This window comes from Astatotilapia calliptera, chromosome 10, assembly GCF_964374335.1.
Source record: "Astatotilapia calliptera chromosome 10, fAstCal68.1, whole genome shotgun sequence".
NCBI classification, from domain to species: domain Eukaryota; kingdom Metazoa; phylum Chordata; class Actinopteri; order Cichliformes; family Cichlidae; genus Astatotilapia; species Astatotilapia calliptera.
In genome coordinates, this window is record NC_137431.1 from 10,819,785 (window position 1) to 10,844,844 (window position 25,060).

Consider the following 25,060-nt stretch of genomic DNA (forward strand, 5'->3'; position numbering starts at 1 on the left):
TCACAATACAAACTTCACTAAGATGTAAGGAGACAAATTGGTTTCTGATTAGCACTCCTTTTATTTTAACACACCTTAGACACCTTAACTTCATTAATATGTTTGTGTGTAGTTGCTCTCTTTGTAACTTTTATTTTTTTTCTCCGGGGCCAATGCCCCTAACTAGGTTTGGTTGTGTATGTTGCTGCTTTTTGCTCTCTTTTCTGTCTTTCAAAACTTTTACAGAGTGTCAGCTGTCCATCTGCTTTAATATCATAAAACGCTTTTTAGTGGCTACAATTTTTCAACCTATATACACTATTAACCAGGCCTATTAAAAAAACTAAAAATACAATGAATTAATTAATGAAATACAAAATCTTAGAGGTTTTTTTTTTCTTTGCAAATGAACCTGAGCACTGAAAATGCAATGTGTGTGTGTCTGCATGTGTGTGTAGGTGTGTGTTTGTGTTTGAGCAAAACAGCAATAATCCATATGGATTGTAGGCCTTTTGGTTGTTACATCATTCAATTTATGGCTATTTCTGGGACACTTTCCCCCCCAAGAATCCTTCCTTCTTATAGGCTGTCGTTTCTGATCCTCGGGGTTTGGCGTATGTGTGGGATGGCACTGACTGAGTTTAAGATTGAAACGTTGAATACTTTTTTCCCCAACACCTTCTGAACGTGCTGCCCGATACTGTCCCGATCAAATAATCTCAACCTCAGAGCCTCCGACACTGAGAAGAATGCTCAACGAACAAAACAAAACAAAAAAAGAATACTATATACTCAATGACAACTGGTCAAACTGTAGGCGGATATGTTGACTCTTTTGAATATACATGTTCGCACATCTTCACTGCAGAATAATTTCAAACGAATCACAAAAGCAATCCTCCGTTTCCTCTTAGCAAACACAAAGCAGGATATGACGTCAATGAACGCTGCATCTAAAGAGCGTCGTTAGGAGGAAAGAAACAGCACAAATATACTTTCATGAGAATACTGAATGATAAAATGTACAGAATATGCTTTTTTTTTTATCTCCAAACAATCAAAATGAGTAATGCATACCTTTGACTCTTTTATCTTGTAATGCCCTAGCTCTAGAACATGTTCTGACACTCTCTGAAATCACAGTATTTTTCAAGTCAAAACCATATCTACAATAATCAGTATTTTGTTTTTAACCGTAATGAAAAAAAGGAGCCCTCTCCCTCAACCTCCAACCCCCCACCCAATCCCCACCCTCCCACGAGGACGCGTTTCTAAAAACAACATGAGAAGAGAAAGGAATACAAGGGTTGTGTTGACTCTCGTCGAGAATGCGGCGGTCGTCCCCCATCCGAGCGGCCCTCTAATGGAGACCATTAGGCCAGAGTTGATGTCTGATAAAGAGAACGATATCACTTCAAAAAACCCAAGGAACAACACATAATCCAAACAAGGTTGCTGTACATAGTAGAACCGGAGATTTCCGTGCATGTTATCCATGGGTGATGGCAGGGGTGGGGGAGGTGGGGGATTCGGCTGTAGGGGTGCGTGTGGGGGGGTGCCAAGGATCTCACTCAGCTGATGCCTGAACAGACAAGCCACCACTGATTTCATGAGCTGCAGAAGAGGATTTTTGATTACAGTAAGTATCAATAAAAAGTCAATGGGACTCTGAGACATCGTTTCTCTCTCGAGAGCTTTCGCTTTCTCTTTTTTTTCTTCTCTTTTTTTCCCCCTTTTCTTTTTTTTCTTTTTTTTTTTTAGCAAAAATATCATGCAGTCTTTAGTTCCAAAACCCCCCTTGGTGGGATCTCGTGTTTGTTTTGTTCGTTTCAGCAGGAAAAAGAAACTCAAAGTCTCCAAATTCTTCTTTCACAATTATTCTTAAACATTCAAGTCATCCTATTAATACTTTGTACAGCAGAAAGGTCTTTCGGATTTCACATGTGTATATATAAATATAATATATAGAAATATGCATATACATATGTTCAACTCGTATATGTGTATACATATTTTGGAACTGTATCAAAGCCAATTTAATGTGCTCTCAAAATATGGCCCATGATTCCTTGTGGGATGCACATCATTTCACATAGTACAACCAGTAGATAAGGTTGAAAAATCCAAAGGTGATAGGGAAAATGACCCGGGACCACTTGTCAATGGTGCTAACATCTGACAGGTTGGGGATTTTCAACTTGAGCTTGGAGGAGCGTCGTCTTAGCCGACAGTTGGCCCGGCTCCGCATGGCACTCCGATCCAGCGAATGGTGGCTGAAGCCATCTCGGGGGGCCATGGGCTTCCTGAATTGGACCCCGGAGCTGTCAAAGGACATGACCGAATTCCGAGAGTCACTGACGCTGCTCCCCACGTCAGAAGGCATCACTTCGTTATTCATCTCCAGCGTGGTGAGGAGGATGTTTCCATAAGCATCCACCTGTGCAAAGCGGCGAAAGACACAAAGATTCAGCGAGGTCTGAAATGCCAAGGAGCAGCCCCATTAATCCCATTAAAACTGATACTTATGTTAAACCCCCCCTCCCATCCCACAAGCTGTCAAGCTTAAGCAAAATGCAGGGATGATATGGAATGTCATTTCTCGCATGCAACAGAAATAGTTAACAAGACTTTCTTTATATATTACTACTATTATTATTTTCTTTCTTTTTTTTTTTTTAACACAAGTTACTTTATCGTGAGGTCTGGCCTACAGCTGATATGATTGCTAAATAAATGTACCCCAACTTTTCTTTGTTCCTCGAGATACAGATTTCTTCGCTGTGTAAATGACCTGAAGGTGTTGGTTTGAAACGGCACGGAAATGGAGTCCTTGCAATGTGAAAGAAAAATGAAGAGAACATTAAACGGCTATAAAAATACTGGCAAATAAGCACATTTTCTCAGAAATTACACAAGGCATAAGACATAGAGTTAACAGGAACAACTTTTGAATAAACATAGCATTTTTAGTACCTCACACACAGGAAAACAGGAAAGGGGGGGGGGCTTTTTTCACTCCATTTTAGCATCTGTCATTGGCAAATTGCATAAGTGCTGATGCTTCCTTATCTTACGTTTTGATGTTTATCCAATTTTTCTTTTTTTCATTTTGCAGGAAAACAGGCGCTGAAATATAAGGCCGGCCGAGTGAGAGTGAATAAAGCCTACAGCATAAACATAGACAACAACCTAAATAAGAAATGGGAATGTTTACACCACTGTTGAGTTAGATGAATAGGTATCTCAATGAAAAAGGCTATGTTCGATAAAAAGCAGTCAGTGCTTGAGGGAGAAGCAATGGATGATGGTCGGTGAATGCATATTAGGCTGTGGTGGCATCAGTATGCTTGTGGAAGATTACTTCAGGGACTAGTGTATGCATATGTGTCTTTGGATAAAATGGCTGTGGCTCGAAATCTTATGTGCAGAACATCGTTGTTTTGTACTTGAACTCTGACTGACACAGAGAGGTGGAGTACAAAAAAAGGGGGGGAAAGAGAGAGAGAGAAAGAGGCGGCAGATGAAGATGCAAACCTGTTCCCTCAGGCGCTTCTCTTCGTATCTTGTGCGCTCATTGTTGGCTTTGTTCAGCCTCTCGCTGAGTTTCTTCTGTTGCGCGGGGCCCCGACCAAAGAACACGTAATTTACAAAGGCATATTCAAGCAGGGCCAGGAACACAAACACAAAACAGCCCATGAGGTAGACGTCGATGGCTTTCACGTATGGAATCTTTGGGAGAGTCTCCCTAAGGTGGGTGTTAATAGTGGTCATGGTAAGCACCGTTGTCACACCTGAGTACAGCAGCACACACACACACACAGAAAAGAAACACAGAGACCGTCAGATACTGCACATGTACACACTTTTACTCCAAACTGTACTTGTGTATCGTTACTTACTGCGTGGTGATAGAAGTGGTGAAAGGAGTGCACAATTTACTTTTATTTAGACAAAAATGTCATTCCAGTGTTCTTTTCTCCCTTTTAATCTTGCATTGCTTTGCTAATATAGTGGTAACTAAGTAATATTTGCCTTTAATGCGTGTTAGAGGAGATAAGGAGAAAAGTGGGATTGTTAAGTAAATGTAATCGGATACATATTTTTACTAGAGTTCATTGATTGGCTCCAAAGTAGGAGTTACAGTTCGCCGCTTTCACAGGGCCTCTGTCACTAACACAGAGAGACAGCCAACCATTCACATCTACCTCCAATTTACAATCACCAGTGAACCTAACATAAGCCTGTCTTTGGACTGCCAGAGAAAGACCATGAAAACATCCCCACGCAGAAGGGCCCAGCTGGGGGGTGGATTTGAACAGAGGACGCTGCACCATCACTATGCCACCGTGCCACCCTGATCACATCTTAGTCTAACTATCATAGCGTTAGTCACTTTGATGCGGTTTATTCAATTATCATGGCAGACAATGCTCTGAGAATACTTGAGAAATTGGATAAGTGTCATGAAAGTTACCAATTTTGGTAGTGTAGCTGGGCCTTGTGTCATTACTAATTATTTGCAATAAAAATATTATATTTAAAATAAAGATTTTTTTAATACTGTCTCACTGAAATAGTTGTGTTATTCTGTTTTTGGACTAATTTCTGGGAACAAAAGAAATTCCACATGACCGCAATGTCCTATTGAAAATAGCTGATGCTGTGACCTTTAGGTGTGCGTTTGTTGTAATTATCTATCAGTCATTTGCCTGTATATGCTTCAGAGTTACACAGGAACAAGTAACACTGCACGACAGCCACATGTTGTTCCTTCCTGTGATAATAAATATATTCTAGCAGAGATAGTTATGAGTTTAATAATGCAGCAGTGGCTGCGGCTTACCCAGGGCCACCCGAGCTGCAGAGGCATCGTAATTGATCCAGAAGGAGACCCAGGAGAGGATGGTGATCAAGATAGAGGGCATATATGTCTGCAAGATGAAATATCCAATGTTCCTCTTAATCCTAAAACTCAGTGAAAGCCTTGGATATGCACCTGTAAGGAGAGAGGATGGAGGATGGGTGATTTTGGAGCAGGAGAAGAGTGAAAACACATTAGTAAAAAAAAAAGAAAAAGAAAGAAAGGAAAAAAGAAGGGAGAAACCATGGCACAATTTAAGTGTTCCAAACTCTGCACTTTGACAACACGCAGGGTAGTCATTTCTCCATTTGTTCAGATGGAGCACTTAATTTCCCCAAAGCGATGGATTCCTTTCCAGGGACAAGTTCGATTCCAATTAAACATGGCAGAAAGTCGCAAACGAGGCAGATTTTTCTGCAACCCCTATCTCAGCAGGCAGCTCCAGCATCCCTCTGAGAATTGTCACAGTGAGCTGCTCTGCTTTTCTTTTGCACTTTCTCTGTCCTCTAAACATTAACAAACGGCCATTTTTAAAGGTGGATAATTGCAGTGCATGCCTATATGCTGAGAGGAAGAAAAATGTGTGCCGTAAGTCATTTATTGCAGAATCTTACCAGAAAATGTTTTCTAGGAAAACTATCAGCCAATGTAAACACTGATGGGTGGTTTCTCTGCTGTCTAGACAAGATATTTTTAAAAAAAAATGTAAATAAAACTAGAATACAATGATGTACAAAAGATTTTGAGCACAATATTTAATTGGAAATCGTGCAAGGGCATGTTTATGTCTAACAGAATTTCATTTTGAGTGTGAAACTGTCAGCAAAAGTTGCGACAGGGGCACCGTGTTACATCTTGTCATTTTTTTACACAAAAAGATGAGCATTTGGGAACTGAACAGGTGAATGTGTTATCCAGTGTTGGTTTTTACTTTTTTACTCTGGATGCTATAACTCCAAGAGGATTTGGTTGGACATTATGTTGCTGAAAGAACTTTCGGCAAAAAGTGCTGCTCTAAAATCTTCATGAATTTTATTGAGTATTAATGGGAGCTTCTGTGCCATTGCACTAATGCACCGCCACACAATAGAAACTATAGTTGTTGGCTTTGGACCAATGTGTTACCTGACTTACCACCTTTAAGTCACTGATCTGTCATCTTGTCATCTCACCAAAGGACAATTTTCCACTTTTTTTTTCTTTGCATGATTTTCACTTGTATTGTATTGTCGATGTAGCAACCTCGAATTACCTGTAAATCTTTTAATGGACATTCACATAAATGCCTTATCAAATGTGATAAATACATGCCAGATAAAGAGCAGCAACAAATATTATTGGAAGTCGTCAAACTCAATGAATTATTAATCATACATTCGACTTTTTCCTCTGTTTACCCTTGTCTGGTTGCTTAAGGGAAGTTGGAATCAGTTGAAACACAACTAAAAGGACATTTATGTTACACGTCTAAGGTCGCTTCTACATCTTTGCTTGTTGAAAGTCCGATGAGAAGATTAATAATCCGTACGCTGAATACGAAGCACAGAGAGAGTGAAGTGTTAGGTTAACATAAATACTGCAAATAAGGATAATGAGCTAGCATGCCTGTATTCAGAGGGGAAAAAGCTCACCTACTAATAAAGCTATTTATCTCTCTCAAGCGCTCTAATTAACACATCTCATCCCCGGAGTCACTGACGTTTGCCGAGCAAACTGACAAGATTGCAAGGAGGCACTGCCACGGGCCAAGAAGTATACAGTATAAGGCAATATAAAAGCTGCTGCTTTTGCACTTTTTGTTTAAAGTAAACAAGATATGTTTTGTTAATTGGTAGTTTAATTCCTGGAAAAAACAGCCTCCCTCTCATCATTGCTCTCCATCTTCATAGCTCACTGTGCACAGCAGTAGTTTTCTTGTAGTTATGATTCTTTTAATAGCAATAATGATAAATAAAAGCTAAATCAAGAGTTTTAGAAGTGTTGCATGAGTAATCCTGATGAGACAGTTCTCTATAATCTCTAATTTGTGAGAAACAAAAAGATGTTTGCTGGACCATTTCAGGCTTTCATAACCAGCAGCTCAGTTTCTAAATTTCTGCATTTTTATTGTGATTTATTGTGCTTGTATGCAGCCTCTGTCTAAATAGATGTGAAGCATTCTTACCTGTAGTAAAGATGACCTCCTTGGACACCAATTGGGTGGCCACGATGGAGAACTGAGGTAACTCTAACTTGTCAACGCCTGTAACAGCATTGTCTCCTCCTTCCCAGAAGAATACAATGTCATCTGTGGTATATCCATCTGTGCCAAGGTCGGGGAAAATGAGAAGTCAGGGGAGGGAGGTGTAAATGTGATAAAGAAACCCTCGTTAAAGTCAACCACATTTCTGTATGAAGTCTGATACATGAGTATGGATAATAAGTCAGGGCCTGCACTGCTTTGAAGTCACTGAGAGTTCAGGAACATGGTGTCTTTATATGTCTGTTGACTGCCTTCCTAGATAATAGTTATCTATCTATCTATCTATCTATCTATCTATCTATCTATCTATCTATCTATCTATCTATCTATCTATCTATCTATCTATCTATCTATCTATCTATCTATCTATCTATCTATCTATCTATCTAAGAACATCATATAAACAGAAAAGCATGGTAGTGGTAGTGTGATGATCTGGGGTTGCTTTGCTACTTCGGGAGCATCAACCAGGATTTCTGCTCGTTACTAGAATGTCCTGAAGTAGAATTCCCTGCCATCAGTTTGTATCCTGAAGCTCATGCATACTGGAGTTATGTAGCAGTCAAAGTCCAGACTTAAATCGAATTGCTTTGGCAAGACCTTAAAAGGACCGGACCGTTCCTGCTAAAAAACTAAACAAAAAACCCTCCAATGTGGCTGAATTAGAACAATTCTTCAAAGAAGAGTGAACCAAAGCTCCTCCACAGTGGTTTGAAAGACTCATTGCCAGTATTTGCAAATGCTTGACTGCAGTTCTTGCTGCCAAGGGTGGCTCAAAAAAGTGCATGTGGCATTTGTTTTTCACATAGGGACGGGTAGATTCGGATAGCTTTTTCTCCTTAATAAAAGCTATCATCATTTAAAAACTATTTTGGGTTATGTTTGTCTAATATTAAAATTTGTTTCACGATCTAGAACATTTACGTGTAACAAACGTTCATGTTTTTGTTGTAGTTTTTCATTTGGTGTATTTGTTAAGTAAAAGATCAAGTGTAGTCAAGCAGTGGGAGCAGGAAGAACACATTTTTGCTTAAGACTTAAATCTACCAATCCATAATCACATGCTTCACTATCCCATCTCCTGTGAAGATATAGCCCCGTATGCATTAATATCTACATAAATTAACATATACTGTATCATAGGTATGACGCGCCCACATATTCTCAACTGGCAGTGCAATTGAAAGTGACCACAGTTAGATTTATGTCAGTAGGCCAGCATGCATTCACTGCAGAGCCGTTTCTCAGTCTGAGAAGTATTACTCCATTTCACATTCTACTACTCTGTGCTCAGACCTGGACTGCATTCAGTAAGGGACCAGGATTCATTACTATTAAATCTCTCTTTTAGGTTATAGGAAATGCGACATTGTCCATGAAATTGAAACAAGTGGCTGACTTATAAATCAAACTGATGTTTAATGTGCACCATTCACTAGTGCATAGCTTCCATGACTGTAAATAGCAGAAATGCATGCAAGTCTTTAATTCACAGCCTGTCCATATTTGATTGCTTATTGAAATCCCCGAGGGTAAATGCTAGGCAGTTTTATCTTGAACAACATGAACCACAAAATATCTGGTGTATTGAGCAAGTGGATTTGATTGATGGAACGGTCAATGAAAATGATCAAGCAAATACAATTTTTAATTACACCACAAGCATATTTTTCTCTCGGATAATGATTTATTGAAATTAAAGCATTTGGGGGAAAATAATATGTGAAACAGCTGCCAGCTAATGTTAGGAGTTGTATTTTATAGGAAAGTTTAAAGTGAAGTGCAGACTTTTAGTTTTTATTTCAAGGGCTTTTTTTTTTTCAATAACTATTTGGGAATTACAGACACTTTTAAACACAGCCCACTCGTTTTCAGAGGATCAAAATTATGAATTGACACAATTTTAAATATAAGGATTGTTTTTTATACTTGGATGAAAATTCTTTGACTGGCTGAAATCTTGTTTGTGGTTCTCTCTGCCTTCAGGTTTGTACTTAGTAACTGAAAAGCATGCACTGTTGGGTTGAGACCAGGAAATTGATAAATATCCCAAACCCTTCCTGGTCTTTTTTGATACTTTGTTGATGTTTGTAGTTTTGCATTGTGCATCTTTTGGCAAATTATGGGTAGAGGATACGCTACTTTGAGTTTATGATTGTTTTTTACTTTGTTTTCTTTGTTAACACAAGTATTGTTTGATGGCTTTGTGTTGTGGTAGTGGTAAGACTGTTTATTAATCGGTGAGCATGGCTAACTTATTAGTCTTTCCCAAAATATCAAACTGCCCCTTTAGGACATACTGAAAAAGTTCCGATTTTTGAAAGAAACATACTACCTTATTCAAAGTATCTGGGTCCAGACTACCTTCTAAATGAATCATTGCTGATAAGCCCTGAATCTGGTGCTAAATGGAACCTAACCAATAACTAATTACTACCTTCTTGCTACCGATATATTGGTTACATGTCTTATGTACAAATTATTCATTGAAATGTATGATGTGGATGTGATGGGTAGAGTTAGTATATTATTTATTAATGTGGACACTATGTTACACATTGAAAGTTCACTACGGTTTGCAGTATTAATTACTGGCCTTTGCCACTGAATAATCCACGGCTGGCTTGGTCCATCTGTCACACTGATGGCGGACTGTGACTATTAAAACTGGGACTTCAGCTCAGCCAAAACTTAGCCGCAACATTAAAAAGGCAGCAACCGGGAAAAAGATTTTGCCAGTAATAGGGACTATATCTCAACCTCACTTCCTATTTCATCAACTTAAGTGATGTCGTCATCCAAATAGATTCAATTTTCCTCCCTTTTCCTGTAAAGAACGCAGACAGTTCGAGTGTATCGGTGTTTTCCCAGACTACTGAAAGGAACCAAAGAAGTTATCTAATTTTTGTGCGTGTATTTCATTTCAGCTCAGTTTTGCAGTCATTTACGGTCATATTAGTTTCTCTCCTCTGCGTTCTTTGCTGATCTATGCACCCTAAAAACCCTTTTAGATTGATTACTGTCTCTTTTGGAGGTGGGTAATCAATGCACATCATCAAGCACTGCAACTTTTTCTTTTTCTGAAGGCAGTCATGAAGTCATATACGCCGAGGGTTAAACATCAGACAATTGCCATACATGTGCAAAGATGACAAATATCTTTCTAATTCCTCATGCTACAAAATAAACCAAAATAAAACTTTATGTATTTGCACCTAATTCAATATAGATTACCTGTATTGTAGTGATTAGCTAGCAAAAAAGTCATGGTTGAACATTAGGGTGGAGCATACTGTGGGCCGTCTGCATTATGCGAAACTCTTGAACCTTTTATGCATCAGTTTATGAAGGAAAATTATTATCAGGCCTGGGGAGTAAAAATATGACAAAAATTCTGATATAAAATAGAGTTAAGCTCCCAGACAAACCATACTGCTTTTAAATAATTATTCTCAGCTTTTCTTCCCCCTCACAGTTTGGGCCACTCTCCTTAAAAGTTGCTTTAGTTAATTGAGGCTGCAACACTGATTCTTTTTCATCCATCCTGCTTGAGATCATTGTCCTGCTACATGGTCCAGTTCCGGACAAGGTTTCGCTGTTAGACAGAGGGCCTCACATTTGATTGTACAATCATTTGATATACAGAAAAGGTCCTGGTCATGGCTCCAAAACAAGACCAAATCATCACCCTTCCACCACCGTGCCTACATGTTTGTGCTGATATGGTTTTTTGGATTTTTCCAAATGCAGTGCATTCTTGCATACTTTTTCTAATTGTAGTGTCATGAACTTTAACATTTAACATGCTAACTAAGGCCTGTAGGGTCTGAGAAGTAGCTCTTGGGTTTTTTGCTATTTCTCTGAGCATTGCACAGTTTGACTGAGAACAAAAATTTATACTTATGGCTGTAGGTATGTTTTTTTTTTTTGAAGGGTCTTTTGCATTACTCACAGCTTTCAATTTCCAGGGTGCAGTTCTGTTCATCAAGAGGGTACCTCCTTAAGTCCATCATGCAAGCAGCAGTAGTGGTTATCCTGTGAGACAAAGACAGAATAGAGACATGAAGACCTGGTACAGAAAAGACCAGATGAGGGGAGTAGTAAAAAGTCCAACAACAAGGAAGACATAGTGCAGTGGGGCAAGGAGTGGTCCTTTACCTGGAAGTTTCAAGTTCTAATCCTGCATGAATCCAAAACTTGCATTAACCTTTTTACGGCACATGTGAAGCTCATGGTCAGGAGATCTGCAGGAAGTAGATTTTCTTTTTTCAAATTCTTCCTTTTCTTGACATTTTTATATTTCTCCTTTAATATAGAGGTCATCATTTGTCATGTTGTACATAATAATGAACCATTAGTATGACGATTCCATAATCAAAATTCCCTTTAAGAGTAATTATTCTGCAGGTCATTGATTTGATGACAGTTTGTCAATACTCTATCTGTCCCTATGGGTCTGAACATACATAGCTTTGTAGGTTCTTTTCTATAAAGGGGAAAATGTGAGACTTCAGTGTGATTTATACATTTGTGATTTTTGAGGTCTGGTGACGTTATTTCGTTTTATGTGGATCACTAACTGCTCAGAGCCTGCATAGGATTTTGTCGATTTATGTTATTTATTGCTTGCTCTGAGATATGCATTTCTGCCAGGTAGCTTTAGAAAAATGTATGCATAGTAGCTTAATGCCAATAAATCAAGGCGCACGGGAAAGCAGCTTTGGCTACAAATTACACATGTGGGGGTCTTTGAGATATTCACCGGTGCAGCAGATTTTAGTTATTACATTTCTGCGGTTTATACCAGCTGGTATGTGTTCATCACACCAGTTCTCATTTGCTTACTGCTGCCCTGTGCAAGTAAAATATATTTACAGTAAATTAACTTTCAGGTCATCGCCTTGTGACAGAAGCAAGCAGCACATTCATGTGAGAGCATGATAGCACCTCACAAAGTTTCAGCTTTTAGGGGATGCAATACTTTCGGGATACACTGAATCATATAAGCCACAGATGCTGCCAGAGTCCATGGTTTTATACTAATATAGCAAGAAAATATACACAACCATCTACCATAACTAGAATTAGAAATACATTAGATAATAAGCTCTTTGTGCTGGAAATATATTGCTTGAACACAGAGTCTGTAAATTGGTCATGGTGGCGTGAACACAGTTCTGCTGGCAGGTAATTGGAAAACAAAATATGTTCTGCTGAAGCTGATTTGGCTATATTTACACCCCAGCATGTGTGGCTACTAAAGCCATGATGGCAAAAGGCACCATGAAGGGTAAAGAAAATTATACATGTACATAAACAAAGTGTGCGACACGTATGTGTTTATTATTCACAATAACACTGTGCTGCATTCTGCTGCACAAGCAGTAAGCTGTTCAATCTGCATGCTGTTCTGCTCTACTGTACCGCACCTCCCTGTTGTCTCACAGCGATCTTCTGCTGAGAGGGTATAGCAGGGCCACTATTGTTACACACTGTGACAAGATAACATCATGCCTAATTACATTAACAGAAAAGGTCCCTTGGCAATTGTGATTCGAGACCAAAAGTTGAAAAAAGTCAAAGTTAACAATAATTACAGTTTAGAATTGCTATATGAGTCCATTTAGTCGGTTTCTCCCTGCACTTGTAATATGAGCACCATGAACACCATGTTAGAGAAAGACCAGGGTTTGGAGTAAACTAGATTTATGCAAACATACAATTGGGATTGAAGTTCATAGATAAAATAAACAGCTGAAAGTGGATAGTGCAGCAGTCCTTCGATATCATGATTACAATAATAAAGACAAGGAAAAAGTAGAACATTCACAGTTAAAAGAAACATTGGCTACCAGTTGGAAACAAACAGAGGTCTCCTGGGTTACATTTGAATGTTTCCTCTTGTGTTTAGCAAACCTGTCCATCCACCCAGACCACCTCCCTACATACCTTTACCTGTGATCACTACAGTCTACTACTACTACTTGCCTATGAGATGGTTTTTTTTAAAAAGGCATCATCATATTAAAAGTTGAGTCCTTTGCAGTTCAGACCGCAGAAAGAACACGGAGACAAAAAAGAAAGATAAATTATCAGAGATCATTTCAAATCATTTGGGGCTTCTGTTATAGATAGTCTACATACTAGCCAGGTTTGGTCTTGGTGCTGAAATTGCACTGAAAACTCAAGGAGTCAACAGAATTTGAGCTAATAGCCTCATGCAAACAGAAAGCAGCCAGTTTCCATTATCAATAATCTTGTCTCTTGCCTATAGATTATTCATCATGAAGTGCAGATATCTGCAGTTTTATGCAATCCCATCAAACACTGTGTTGTTTTTTTACATTGATTAAATGATCAATTTAACATTTTCCTTTACTGCAGTTAAAATTATTAATTAAAATAAATAAGGTTAAAATCATAACTCTCTCTTTTTTTTCATGATTGCACAGCAGACATTAACAAAACATCCAAAAAAGAGAGCCACCCCCCCCCCCCCACCCCCCCTCCAGAGAAAACTAATACGATGGGTCCTTTTTGATCATAAACAGGAAGACAAATCCTGTCAAGACACTGTTACTATTCTTAAAAGACAATACCCCTGATACAGCAGCACAGCGGAGCAGTGGAATCCAGGCAGCTGCAGAAACAGCAGCTCAGAGTAATGGACAGAAATGAATTCTTTACCCCTCGGCAAAAAAAAGAAGAGAAGCCCACAAGAAATGAAATTGACTTTATATGTGACAGTTAACAAGTCAGGAGAGAATCATCATTGAGTAGGCACGAGCTTGGATGGCTCACAGCGAGGGGCTGGGATTTGGAAATGTCAGCAGATGTAGGTCAGCAACTTCCAGTCCCACAAGAGATGGTCAGCAGCCTCAGACCTGTGCATGCACTGCAGTCTGACACTCAGCACTCTCTACGCTCTGGATTTTAAGTTTATATGCAATGCAATTTAGTTGTCTTTGGAGGTAAAAGACGAAAGTGAGGTATGGGGAAGGGAGCCATCTCAATGGGCCGGCCTTTGGAATTGGCATCTAACGCCTAAAGAAACCTTTGTGGTCAAAATTCTGTTTTGATGGAACTTTGCAGCTTCTTTTAAGTCACTGCATTGCAAAAATGATTCATGAACAAAAGGGCTGACTAGTATGCAGCCAGTAATATAAAAAATAAATAAATAAAAGGTTCATTCCACTCATTTCAAAGAATTATGCCAACATAACACCACTACTAAAAGCAATCTGGAGGTGGATCCCAGAGGCTCGGCACTACAGACTGGTAGGCTTTCAGATATCTGAGCAAAAGTTGTGACGCCTACGCAGTCTACTCCTGTATCCATCTCTGTGTGGTAGTTTGCTTACCAAAGAAGATCACTGTAGTATCACAATGCTTGGCTTAATAAACAGAGCAACATGAGAGAGCAGATTTACAGAAACGGGAAGAGAGAGAACACAATCTGGCGAGAGCTTAGCTCAACAAAGCCCTCAATGCTCATATTGGCTCGTTGGTTTGCTGGTGATGATTCAGCCTCTGAACCCATTGGCAAGTTAGAAAAACCTGCTCAACAGTTTTTTACTGAATACATCTTCTTTTAGTGATGTTGGAAGTGACTTTGCGTGCAACACCCTGATGTTCCCATGCATCTTTTGCGGTTTGTTATACGTAATAAAGCACAAGGTTCAAATCTATCTGTAGAATTACCTGGTACAACCGAAAACAAAGAGCTTAAAGAACCAAAATGTTGCAATGATGGAATTTCATTGTTTGCTTTTTTTTTTTTTGTATTTGCATTCATACAATTCCTTCATCTCTGGATTCTTGTGGGCAAGCACAGCACTAATAATTCATGTGTCACAAGCATTTCAAGTAAGTGTTGAACTCAAAATATTAAGTTCAAAACTGTTCTGTGTGCATGTATGATCCTCAAGCAATAGCTGAAATTAAAAAAATATATACTAGAAACTGAAGTGTTAAAACTGCTTTAAAGGGTTCAAAGCTAAACTGTATGGACTATTACTTGAACAGTGCATAATCCTGTTAAAGTATTACCCTAAAAAAATGTTAATTAAATCTATGAATAAAAGTAATGCCTTTTATCCCACTGAAATTTATTGCTGTACGAGAAAAAAGAGACACAAGTACTTTGAAATTATGCACAAGCCTAGTTAGACTGTCACATCAGAAGAACTGGTTTGTGATCCGAACCATTCTTGGAGCATTGATCATTGCTGCATCCACAACTCTCCATTGCAATCTATGTATTACAATACGGAAAATTTAGAACTAAGGATAATTATTACCGTTTACTTTATTAAAGTAAATTAAGTTGTAGCGCAGAACAGAGTAGTCTTTGAGTTATAGGTCTGAATATAGCATCTTCTAAAATATCTTTTTTCGTGTGTGTTTGAGCATGAGAAAAATTGATTTAAAAAAAAGTTGGTGCAATCTGACTGGTAATCTGGAAGAACAAAGGCTGCTGGTACAAAGAATCATTCACCATTCAACACTCAAAGCCACATCAGTGGGTAAAAAATGACGGTGCCTTTGTGAAGCAGAGACAATTTTAAGCTTTTACCCAAAATGATTATAAAAATAGAAGTAGTCGAAGAACGCAAGTTAGATTAGAATCACAGTAAGTTGTACGAAACAAAGCACATTTAAAAAAAAAACAAACACAAAAAAAACACCAGTGCTAGCACATTTCACAGTGAGTGGGTAGAGAACAGGACAAGGTGCAGTAGCGTGTTTAATGTGATTGTCCACAGTTTGTGTCTATCCCCCACGTCGTGCTCAGTAGCAGGACGTGGGGGATAGACTCAAACGGGGAGGGGCTGCAATAAAATCCATTTAAAGACACCGAAAACCTCAGGCACTCTGATTTGAGAGTCACAACAATCAATTGGCTTGAACTCAGACTACAAACATTTATTGTGCATTGTCTGTTCTGGTTGTCCTCACAACCTCTGGGCAAAAGACGAACAAATCAAGAAAGCAATTTCATTACACGCTCATGGGAAGCTTATAAAGGCCCTGGAATCACCACTGCATGTACGATTATGCACTTTTTTCTAATTACACACTGCTGACAAAAATCAAATCTGAGACCATCTACTATACAGCTTACAGCAGACAACACCAAACTGTAGTACGTCTCAGGACGAGCTGTTGAAGAATTAGCTGACGTTAAAATCCCCTGGAACGGACTTCGCTTTCCATTTCGTGCATGCGGAATAAAAAGCCAGCCGAAGTGCAAATGCAGGTGTAATGCAATTTTCTTCTGGCTCTGGTCCATTTTTGCTACCCTTGTGCCTCTTTCTGCGGGCACAGAGGAACCTGCATGTGTTGAGCTGCGCTGAGTGGAGCAGCTGGGAATGTTTATTCAGATCAGGTGGCGCAGTGTCATTTGGTACCATTTTGGCACAAGTCTCCACCTGCTTAAATTGGCCGCTGCACAAAGTTGTTATTTTATTCCACACACATTCAAAAACTAACAAAGCTAAATATTTAATGGGGTAAAGTCAGAGATTTCACTTGGTATATGCTATTTTGTTCGTGCTATTTTTCTGTTTGCTTAATTAGTACCTGCATGGAACAATTTTAAATACTTTTTTTCAAGTTCCCTTCCTTAAAATACCAAAATAGTGTACTCGCCTTCATAAAGGATGTACTCTCCAAGTCCCCCTCTAGTCGTTCCCAATGTGATCATCAGCTGGATGTATGTAAACAATGTTGGATATATAACGTTCCCCATCAAACAGCAACTCTTTTTTTTTGTTTTGTTAAAATAATATATTCATCCTATTCCTGACTTGGAGAACAGAAACACAAGTACAGATTGTACTTGTCTGGTCAGAAGCTAAAATTAGCTTGGCATGCCTGTGTGGAATTGTCACAGTAGATCCAGATGAAACCGTCTCACAGATATTTGTTTGCCACCTCTGCATCAGTGAGGATGCATTTCTGTTGAAGTGATAATAGCCCTGTGACGAGTCATAAGAAGAAAAAGAAATACTTTTGCAGTCACATCTCCTTTTGTGTCAGCACCAATTTGGTAATTTGGCATTTCTGAATGCTGATTATCGCATTAATAATTCATTACTTCATATGATGTAAACCCTGTCGCTGACATTTTCCTTTATTCGGCGAACAAAACGCCTTCCCAGCTTCTTTGCCTCTGTCACACTACTTTATTTTAATAACTTGTGTTAAGAAAAGCAGCAATCCATTGTGAGTTCCATAAACCTTACTTTAAGCAGTGCCCAGGGGATTTTTAGATGGGTCCCTCTGTGCGCATTTGCTGTTGACTGAATTGTCTGGTTCGTCACAGTGATCTGGGACATTGAGGTGGTGAGCATTTTAAACCTTTTTTTTTTAGCCTTTCTGGGTCAATGAACCTTTGCTTTAATGTATTCGTCACTGCTTCCAAAACATTGTGATTGTTTCAGGTCAAGCTTATAACTTTGCAGACCATTAACTTTAAAAATAAAACTTGAAAGTCTGTTTGTTGTTACCAAAAATAAATCTGTCATATTTCATCCTGCCAAAGGACCAGATGATATGGGCTAGCAGAGGTGATCTTGTTTTTCCAGCTTAAATGTGGTTTAAGGTTAGTAAAATATACCACTTGATGAAGGAAATGGCCGGCAGCACAGCAACAGTTGTTCAGGTGATCGTAAGAGCTGTATGTATGGATGTTCAGCAGTTTGCAAAAGTTTTATCAATATCGAAATACTTATGATTCTGCTGTACTATTTATTTTACGGCTAATGCTGTTTATGGTCACAGTGAGACGGGTCCTTTACTGGCACACGTGGAATGTTTTTCTGTGCTCACATTATATTTTCTGGGGCTTAGACTTCTTCTAGTATAAAAGTAAAATGTAAAAGGCAACAAGAACTCTGTCCAGTTTCCTTCCAGGCTGTGGGCAGAGAAACATCCTGGAAAGATTTCTAATCAGTTGCTGAGGAAAATGGAGCTGCACATAGCCACACTCACACTGGGACATTTCATGGTGTCCAGTTCCTTCTCACTTGACCTGTTGAGACTGCAAGAGCCAATCTGCCTCTAAGTTCAGCTGTGTAACAAACTTTGGTAATGATAAAAATGATAAATAATAATTACGCAGTCTCATCTGTATTAACATTAAATGGCTCAGTCATGCTACAGCAAAGACAGGAAAGCAACCTCCTTGTAAAAGATTGGTGGTTGCAAGTTGATTGGATTGATTTTTTTTTTTCTGATTTGGTGCCCAACTGTGAATAGCTGTGGCAACAGCAAGGTGACTGCACAGGTTGCCTGGTGGAAGGCAAGCAATTCTGACTTAAACAGTCAGTCTCAGACAGATTGCAGACAAAATAACTAACTAACTTCCAAACGCATTGCTATCTATTTGAGTCAGTATTCACTGATAAGGGCACGCCTGTGACAGGCCACTTTCCAACAGGGGGATCAACTCAACTGGTTGTAGTTTGGTTATATTGCTGTACAAAAGCAAGGCTGGTGAGTACCTGTGTCATTTTGTAGTTCAGTTGAAGTCCTGGAACACCTATGTCACTGTTTTTGGAGGAATTGGTTTGGGCTGGATTACTTTATTAACTGGATATTATCACAAACAGATTACATGTAATTGCCATCTTGACCCCATTCAATAGGACATGATAGCAAACTGATAGTACACTGACTCTGTCCTATTGCCATGTTTTCCCAGCCTGACATACCAAAGTTGCTCTGCAGACAGAGACTGTTTGCGGGTTGTTGTAGACCTGGTCTACTTAAAAGTTCATTTCACACGGTCGCAGCAACCAATAGTCATCAACCTAAAAATTAACTGCACTCTTAGTGTCACAGCATTGCTATTATGATGTGAAAGCAAATAAAACAACAGTTGGACGGTAAACAGAGAAAAAGAAAGACAGAAGAGTGTGGCACAATGTATCCACAGCACCGATGCTTGCCTGATAAGCCACATTAAAATTAACCAGCAACCCACGTAGTGCGTAGCGTTTTTACTGCTCTTACCTTAATCCATATAAGACGGTGCCATCAGGGTGCAGTCGGATCATACGGTTTTTTACTGTCACACCATGAAGAAAGGACTTCTTGTCATTAAGGAAGTAGGTGTCAGGGAGCCAAAGCTGGTCTGCTACACGGTTGTCCAGAGTTAGGTTTAGGTTCAGCTCACCATAGGCCAACCGTTTATCTCGCCAGCTCTGCTGGAAATACATTGTGATGGTATAGTCCTGGGAAGAAGTAAAGGAAAAACCAACATAAACCACAGGCAAAAAACAAACAAAGAAACAAAAAAGTACTCAACTGTACTCAAGGGGAAAAGTAGACAGTTGTTTTAGATTAACTGCTGCTCAAAAGTTAGGTGCAGAAGAAACTAGAAGATGCTTAAGTGAATCTCAGATCAGGAAAAAACATCTAATGTTTCTGATTGTGTTAAGGAAAAGCGTGAGAGAGAAGGATTAGGAGGAGAAATGCAGTGAAGTGGAGAAATATCGTCTTGCAGCTAATGTATCCCCTGTAGCCAAAGGGCTGTGCTGTTAATAGTGCTGAGAAAAACACGAGTACAGGCGCTTAATGTAAAACCTACAAAGTGCAAAAAAAAACAAAACGGCGGCTTTCGATGCATCTCAGATTATTAGAGTTAAATAACAAGTTTACCCACACTCTGCATTTGAGCATGATGCCTATTAAGAGATCTGGTATCCTTCCTTTCTGATTTATTATTAATGACATAATATTTTTTCAGAAAACGCCTCACCCGTGTACAAATGAATGGCCACGGGGCTCGTAATGAGAACTAAACCAAACTACTGATAAACAACTCAATCACCCCTTTCAGTGACATTTCTCATTAATAATCAGCAATTTTAGATGCAAATTTGAGGAAAGGCACTCTAACGTCATTTTAAAAAACACAACCCAATGAAATTTTCTGCTACTCAAAAACCTGCAAACGCATCGACGGGCGGAAAACACTGACATTTTATGTTTTTGTTTCATTAAGACCGTGAATTTTTAATAATCAGTCTGAGTGACTGATTGTTAGATGTCTTGATGCATTCTCAATCATCCAGGAAAGTAAATCTCCAAAAGTTGATGCTGTGATTGCAGCCATTCCCCAACTCTCTGTGAATGGTACTCATGGCCATTGATCAGTGGGTTTTGGTTAGTGGTTGTTGATCAATGGTCATGAGAATTTGCGTAATTAACCTGACATCTGACCTCCCAGCCCGTTGTTCCTTCAGTGGGCTGGTTTCAGTCATTATGCAAATGTACTGTTTATAAGATTGGGGAAACCTGCAGTCAGCTGAGTCTGAAGAAGTCACTTGGATGAGTGATGAAATATTTCTCCTACAAAACGCTACGCCCAGATGAACAGAATCAACTTTAGGGGATTGTTAGATGTATGTCAAATCACAAATAAACTTTGAATTTTTGGAAAATTATTCCATCACTCCAGAAGCAAAAAAAAGCCATACAGCAGAAAATAATAACAATAATCATAATTTTTAAAAAGCTGCCACACTATGTGGGCGGCTATATCATGCTGAGTGAAAGAAAAAGAACGCTAAGAGACAGGATGATGTCATTTTTCAGACATCAGCCATATTGCCTTATCCAGTACTCCAGCCTGCCTCTCTGACAGTCTTTGTCAGAGCAAACGAACACGTTGTATATTACCTGCAAACTAGTGTGAGGAGTAATGATGAAAAAAAGGAAAGAAAAAAGAACCTGCAGTCAAATCTCAGTGTCTCATTCAGTAACAAGCAGAAGCGGTTGTCCACCATCACACGTATCCACAGTCTGTGTGGCCGTTCAGTCCAACTGAACTGTACAAAACACAGTTAGTAGTGTTTGTAGCTGGAAAGCCTTTGAGCAATCCTGCCTTTGCTGATTCTGTAAGCAAGTATTTGCCTTGGTATTTGCAAGTGCTGTGTGATAGTTATTTACTTGGTAGTGATCCCATGCAAAGTAAATGCAGGGATAATATTGCCAATACTGATTAGAATGATCATTAATTTGCAATTTGACCACTAAATCACTGTGATCGGATACCACAGTAATTAGTGAGCACACCAAAACACACCTTTAAGCTTTTCATGTATTTTCAAGTCTTCAAAAAACACTAATTTTGAAGACCTGGAATTTAAATGTGCTTGTCTCTAAAGCACTTTGGATCATCTTTTATTATTTAAATGTGCTGCAGGCTATAAATAAAAATAGATGTGACAGTCAACACAGAAATATTCAGATATTTTTCATAGCGAGTGTTTGAGATATATTTTTGGGGAATTTTGGTATCTGATATTTAATATTTGCATGGTTTAGCATGAATCTAGTCTCTTCTTGCAAGGTTGGGAGTTCCTAGTGTGAAGCCCTCCTTAAAACAATGAGATCTGAACTTACCATGTTTACTTCTGAGATGGAGTCTATACTTGCTATGTTGATGCTCATTCCTACGACGACTGGAGGACCTGAGGAGAAAGGAAAACTTGGCGTCACCAAAGCGCTTTTATTTTTTCTTTTCTTCTTAAACACACATATTTTGAAGCGATGCGCTAACATTAAACTGCTTGATAAATTCAGCAGCATCCACCCAGCCACATCAGATTTTGTGTACTGACTGATGCAAAAATCGACACTGTGTTATGTTTTTGCATATGAAAACAGCCATTTTTTTTTTTTACCGAAAATGCACTGTACCCTTGTTCAACAGCTCAAATACCCCCATCCCCAAAAAGACAAAAAAAATCACACTGAGCACAAATATAAAGGTTAGTGCTTAATATGTGCAGTTGCCAGTGGGTGGATGCAAAGCCCAGCGTAAAATATGAGCCCCTTTCAGAAGCCTCTGAAACCACACGGAGAAAATGCTCTCGTACATACACGTTTCTATACTAGCAGTTTATGTAAAAGAACGAAAAGAGTGAACCACGCCTCATTTACATGATTATAGTGCATGTGACAGATATGCATGCTGACTCTCTTACAAATGCAATAACCACATACCCATTTCAGTCGTCACACAACTTTAGGTTTACGAGGTGTATGCATTCACAGTGCACATAAAACCACAGTCGCTGCAACCAACAGCCAGTGACACCATGTGACTGTGCTGTATACAGTCATGAATACGCATGAGACACTGCCTCAAATACAGGAAGGCACACTGTAACACTAAAAAACGTAGATACATAACTGCAATAAGCTTGCTTGTTCTTTTCTTAATGCCTTGCATTGGCCTTAACTGGGGGAACAGATCTGTTACCATTAGTTCTCAGTGTTTTATTGGTGCAAAATACAGCCTTCCCATTCCCTGTTCTTCAAACTAAGTCACCTTTATTTTGGTTGATGGAGCCACAAAATATAATTTGCTGACACGGAAAACAGAAACAGCAATAGCAGATCAGTGATTGGTTCATGTGGCAAAGCTGAATCAGGGAATTCAGATGATGTGCCACAGTTTTATAGTGGAAGTGGCATTTGCATAGGAATCATAACTACGAGAGGAAAAAAAGCAACTCTGCTGCAGTGTGTACAATCTAATATATCATCATACATACCCGAAAGACATCAGACTTATAGCTTTTTACTAAAATGAATCAATGCGATAGCTACGTTATTAGTGCACTGCTGCTGTGTGAACTGCATGTGATATACTACTGTATATCATATGCATGGATATACTGCATCTACAGTATATCATTTTTCAGGGACTGGTGGCACACATTAATTAGAAAATAGAAAGGAATAAGGACGGCATGATAACTTTTTTTTATCACAAGCAATGACTGGTTTGTTATGCTGATTGTTTCTTCGAATTTTCTCTTTTTTAAATAAAAGTTTACTAGGCCATCATTTCCTGCACAGTTTTAACTGCACAGTGAGATTCCTCAGCATTAGCTGCTGGTAATAGGTACTGAAAGCGAAAAAATTTTTTTTGGAGTTTCATTGGGACAGAAGTATCAAGTAGAAAGCACCACCAATAATTACTTTTTTGTAATAACACAATATAATTAACACATTTTATGAATATGTATATTGTTATAGCCTATTGTGAGTCACAGAGTCAGAGAGTGACATACAGCTGATGGTTATACTGCACAAGTTCACATAGACAGATTCTTTGCCCAAAACAGATCTAAGACTTCACCTCTGGATCCTCTAAAAATATAACACTCTGAAATAAAAAAAAAATATATTAATAAGAAAAAAAAAGTTGACAGCTGCTTTAGATGACGAGAGCTGTGGTGATGTTAAAGGTTGGAAACTTGCACAGTTCAGAGGCCATAAGGATTTTAAGTGTATAAAAATCACTAACATAACCCAGATCTGCCCAAATAATCTCACCATACAGAGTCTAGATGCATAAAGAGTCCCCATGACTATGCTTCTGATTATGGCTAAAAATAGAGTTCAATCTAGCCTGTCAGTCTGCTCTCAATAACTATAGTGTGTGTTTCTGTGATACAAACATCGATCCATAAACTTTATGTCTTGCCTCTGTAGCTTAGAGCATGGAACAAACTGTGCAGTCTAATTCATGACCAACTCTGACCAACATAATGACTAGGAACATTTTGTTTCAGCAGAAAGGTGAATGAAATAAACATTTCTGCTAGAATTAGCTTTGATGACTAATCGACTTATTTAAACTGTTTGTGTTTTGACAAACTTCATCAATTATACTAAATAACACTGCAATTGGCACTGACAGATTGTCTGTGTTTCTCTTTTCATACTGGTGCAACATCCACTTCCTTTATTAAATATTTAATTGTGTACCGCATTAGAACATTTAATTGTACTCCAGCACTCTGGAACAACTTTTTTTTTAAAAATACAGCGGGGTCTGAGATCTCCAAGCAATTCAGAACAGAGTGCTCACTGACGTGACCAGGAAGCCAAGACGGTTGTTGAATGTGGCTAAAACAAATGATTTATATCACGATCATACCCAATAAATCATTTTGCACCTCATTCCTCCTTAACGACACTTATGTTACACATTTCAGTGCATCATTCTGCTTAAACTATCATCTGCAACCTATAGGTGTAATGCCAAAGTACATTCGTTCGCTAGATGAAAACAGAAAGCACCAAATCTCACCTCTCTCTCTCCCACCCTCCCTCCCTGTCTCCCTCTGCATATGTTGACCCTGCTTTAGAGGAGCAGAGTCACTCACTTCACTACCACAGCTTTCTTGAAATAAAACTGTTGCCTGCACTTGCACTTCACAAGTTGGAACGAAAACAAACACCATTAGACGTTGATTTTCATAAAAAAAAAAAAAAAAAAAACCCCAACAGTAGCCACCACATACTTTCTTGTTCTCCGCTGCAAATGTTTCCAACCATCTCTTAGTCTGTCTTTTTAATAATTTATCAAAGGTTGGGATCTGTGGAAAAAGAAGGGTGCGAATAAGAGGAAGAGATCATAATGTCCCAAGGCAAGCCATATTGTGTGCGAACAATTAGCGAACTAGCATGTAACACTAAGTTTTTCAAGAAGCCTCTGAATGTGTCAGCCTGCTCTGGCTCGCTGACGGGTTGCTGGCCAGCATCGCAGTAGGAACAGCTTGTAGCACATGTCTGATGATGGTCTGGGCATAGATGTGGTGCATTAAAATGGAAAAGAGGCAAAAACAATATGAGTTGATCTTTAGTCGCCTACTGGTTTCTCCTCATGTGGTTCCTCGTGAAACTGGGCACAGGGACATCACTCAGGGAACAGAACAGATTTACTGAAATTTTACTAAATTAAAGTCACCCTGTGGGGTTTTTTGATGTCCACTCGCATGGCAGTGTAATGACCACATGCTCTAACAGCATGAAGATTTTCCTGTGCGTGTGTGCTACATGGGTTGACTGTAAAGGCGAGCATTGTTGGTGGTAAAGAATCAATTAATCACATTAATCATTTTAAATGTAAGTGTTTAAAATGGGTTCTCTGTAGCAGGGCATCATGA

The 25,060-nt window shown here is 38.9% G+C and overlaps 1 protein-coding gene across 1 annotated transcript in view; it reads right to left on the reverse strand.

Annotated features, from left to right (window-relative positions):
• Positions 1-915: 915 nt before the first annotated feature.
• gabrb4 (gamma-aminobutyric acid type A receptor subunit beta4) overlaps positions 916-25,060 on the reverse strand; it is a 51,932-nt gene continuing 27,787 nt past the window's right edge. The window contains exons 3-10 of the mRNA XM_026181779.2: positions 21,498-21,565; positions 19,101-19,321; positions 11,035-11,117; positions 7,005-7,142; positions 4,823-4,975; positions 3,514-3,770; positions 2,719-2,808; positions 916-2,416 (exon numbers count right to left, since the gene is read on the reverse strand). Of these exons, the coding sequence (XP_026037564.1) occupies positions 2,063-2,416; positions 2,719-2,808; positions 3,514-3,770; positions 4,823-4,975; positions 7,005-7,142; positions 11,035-11,117; positions 19,101-19,321; positions 21,498-21,565 (1,364 nt within the window). The 3' untranslated portion in view covers positions 916-2,062. The remainder of the gene's footprint in view (positions 2,417-2,718; positions 2,809-3,513; positions 3,771-4,822; positions 4,976-7,004; positions 7,143-11,034; positions 11,118-19,100; positions 19,322-21,497; positions 21,566-25,060) is intronic.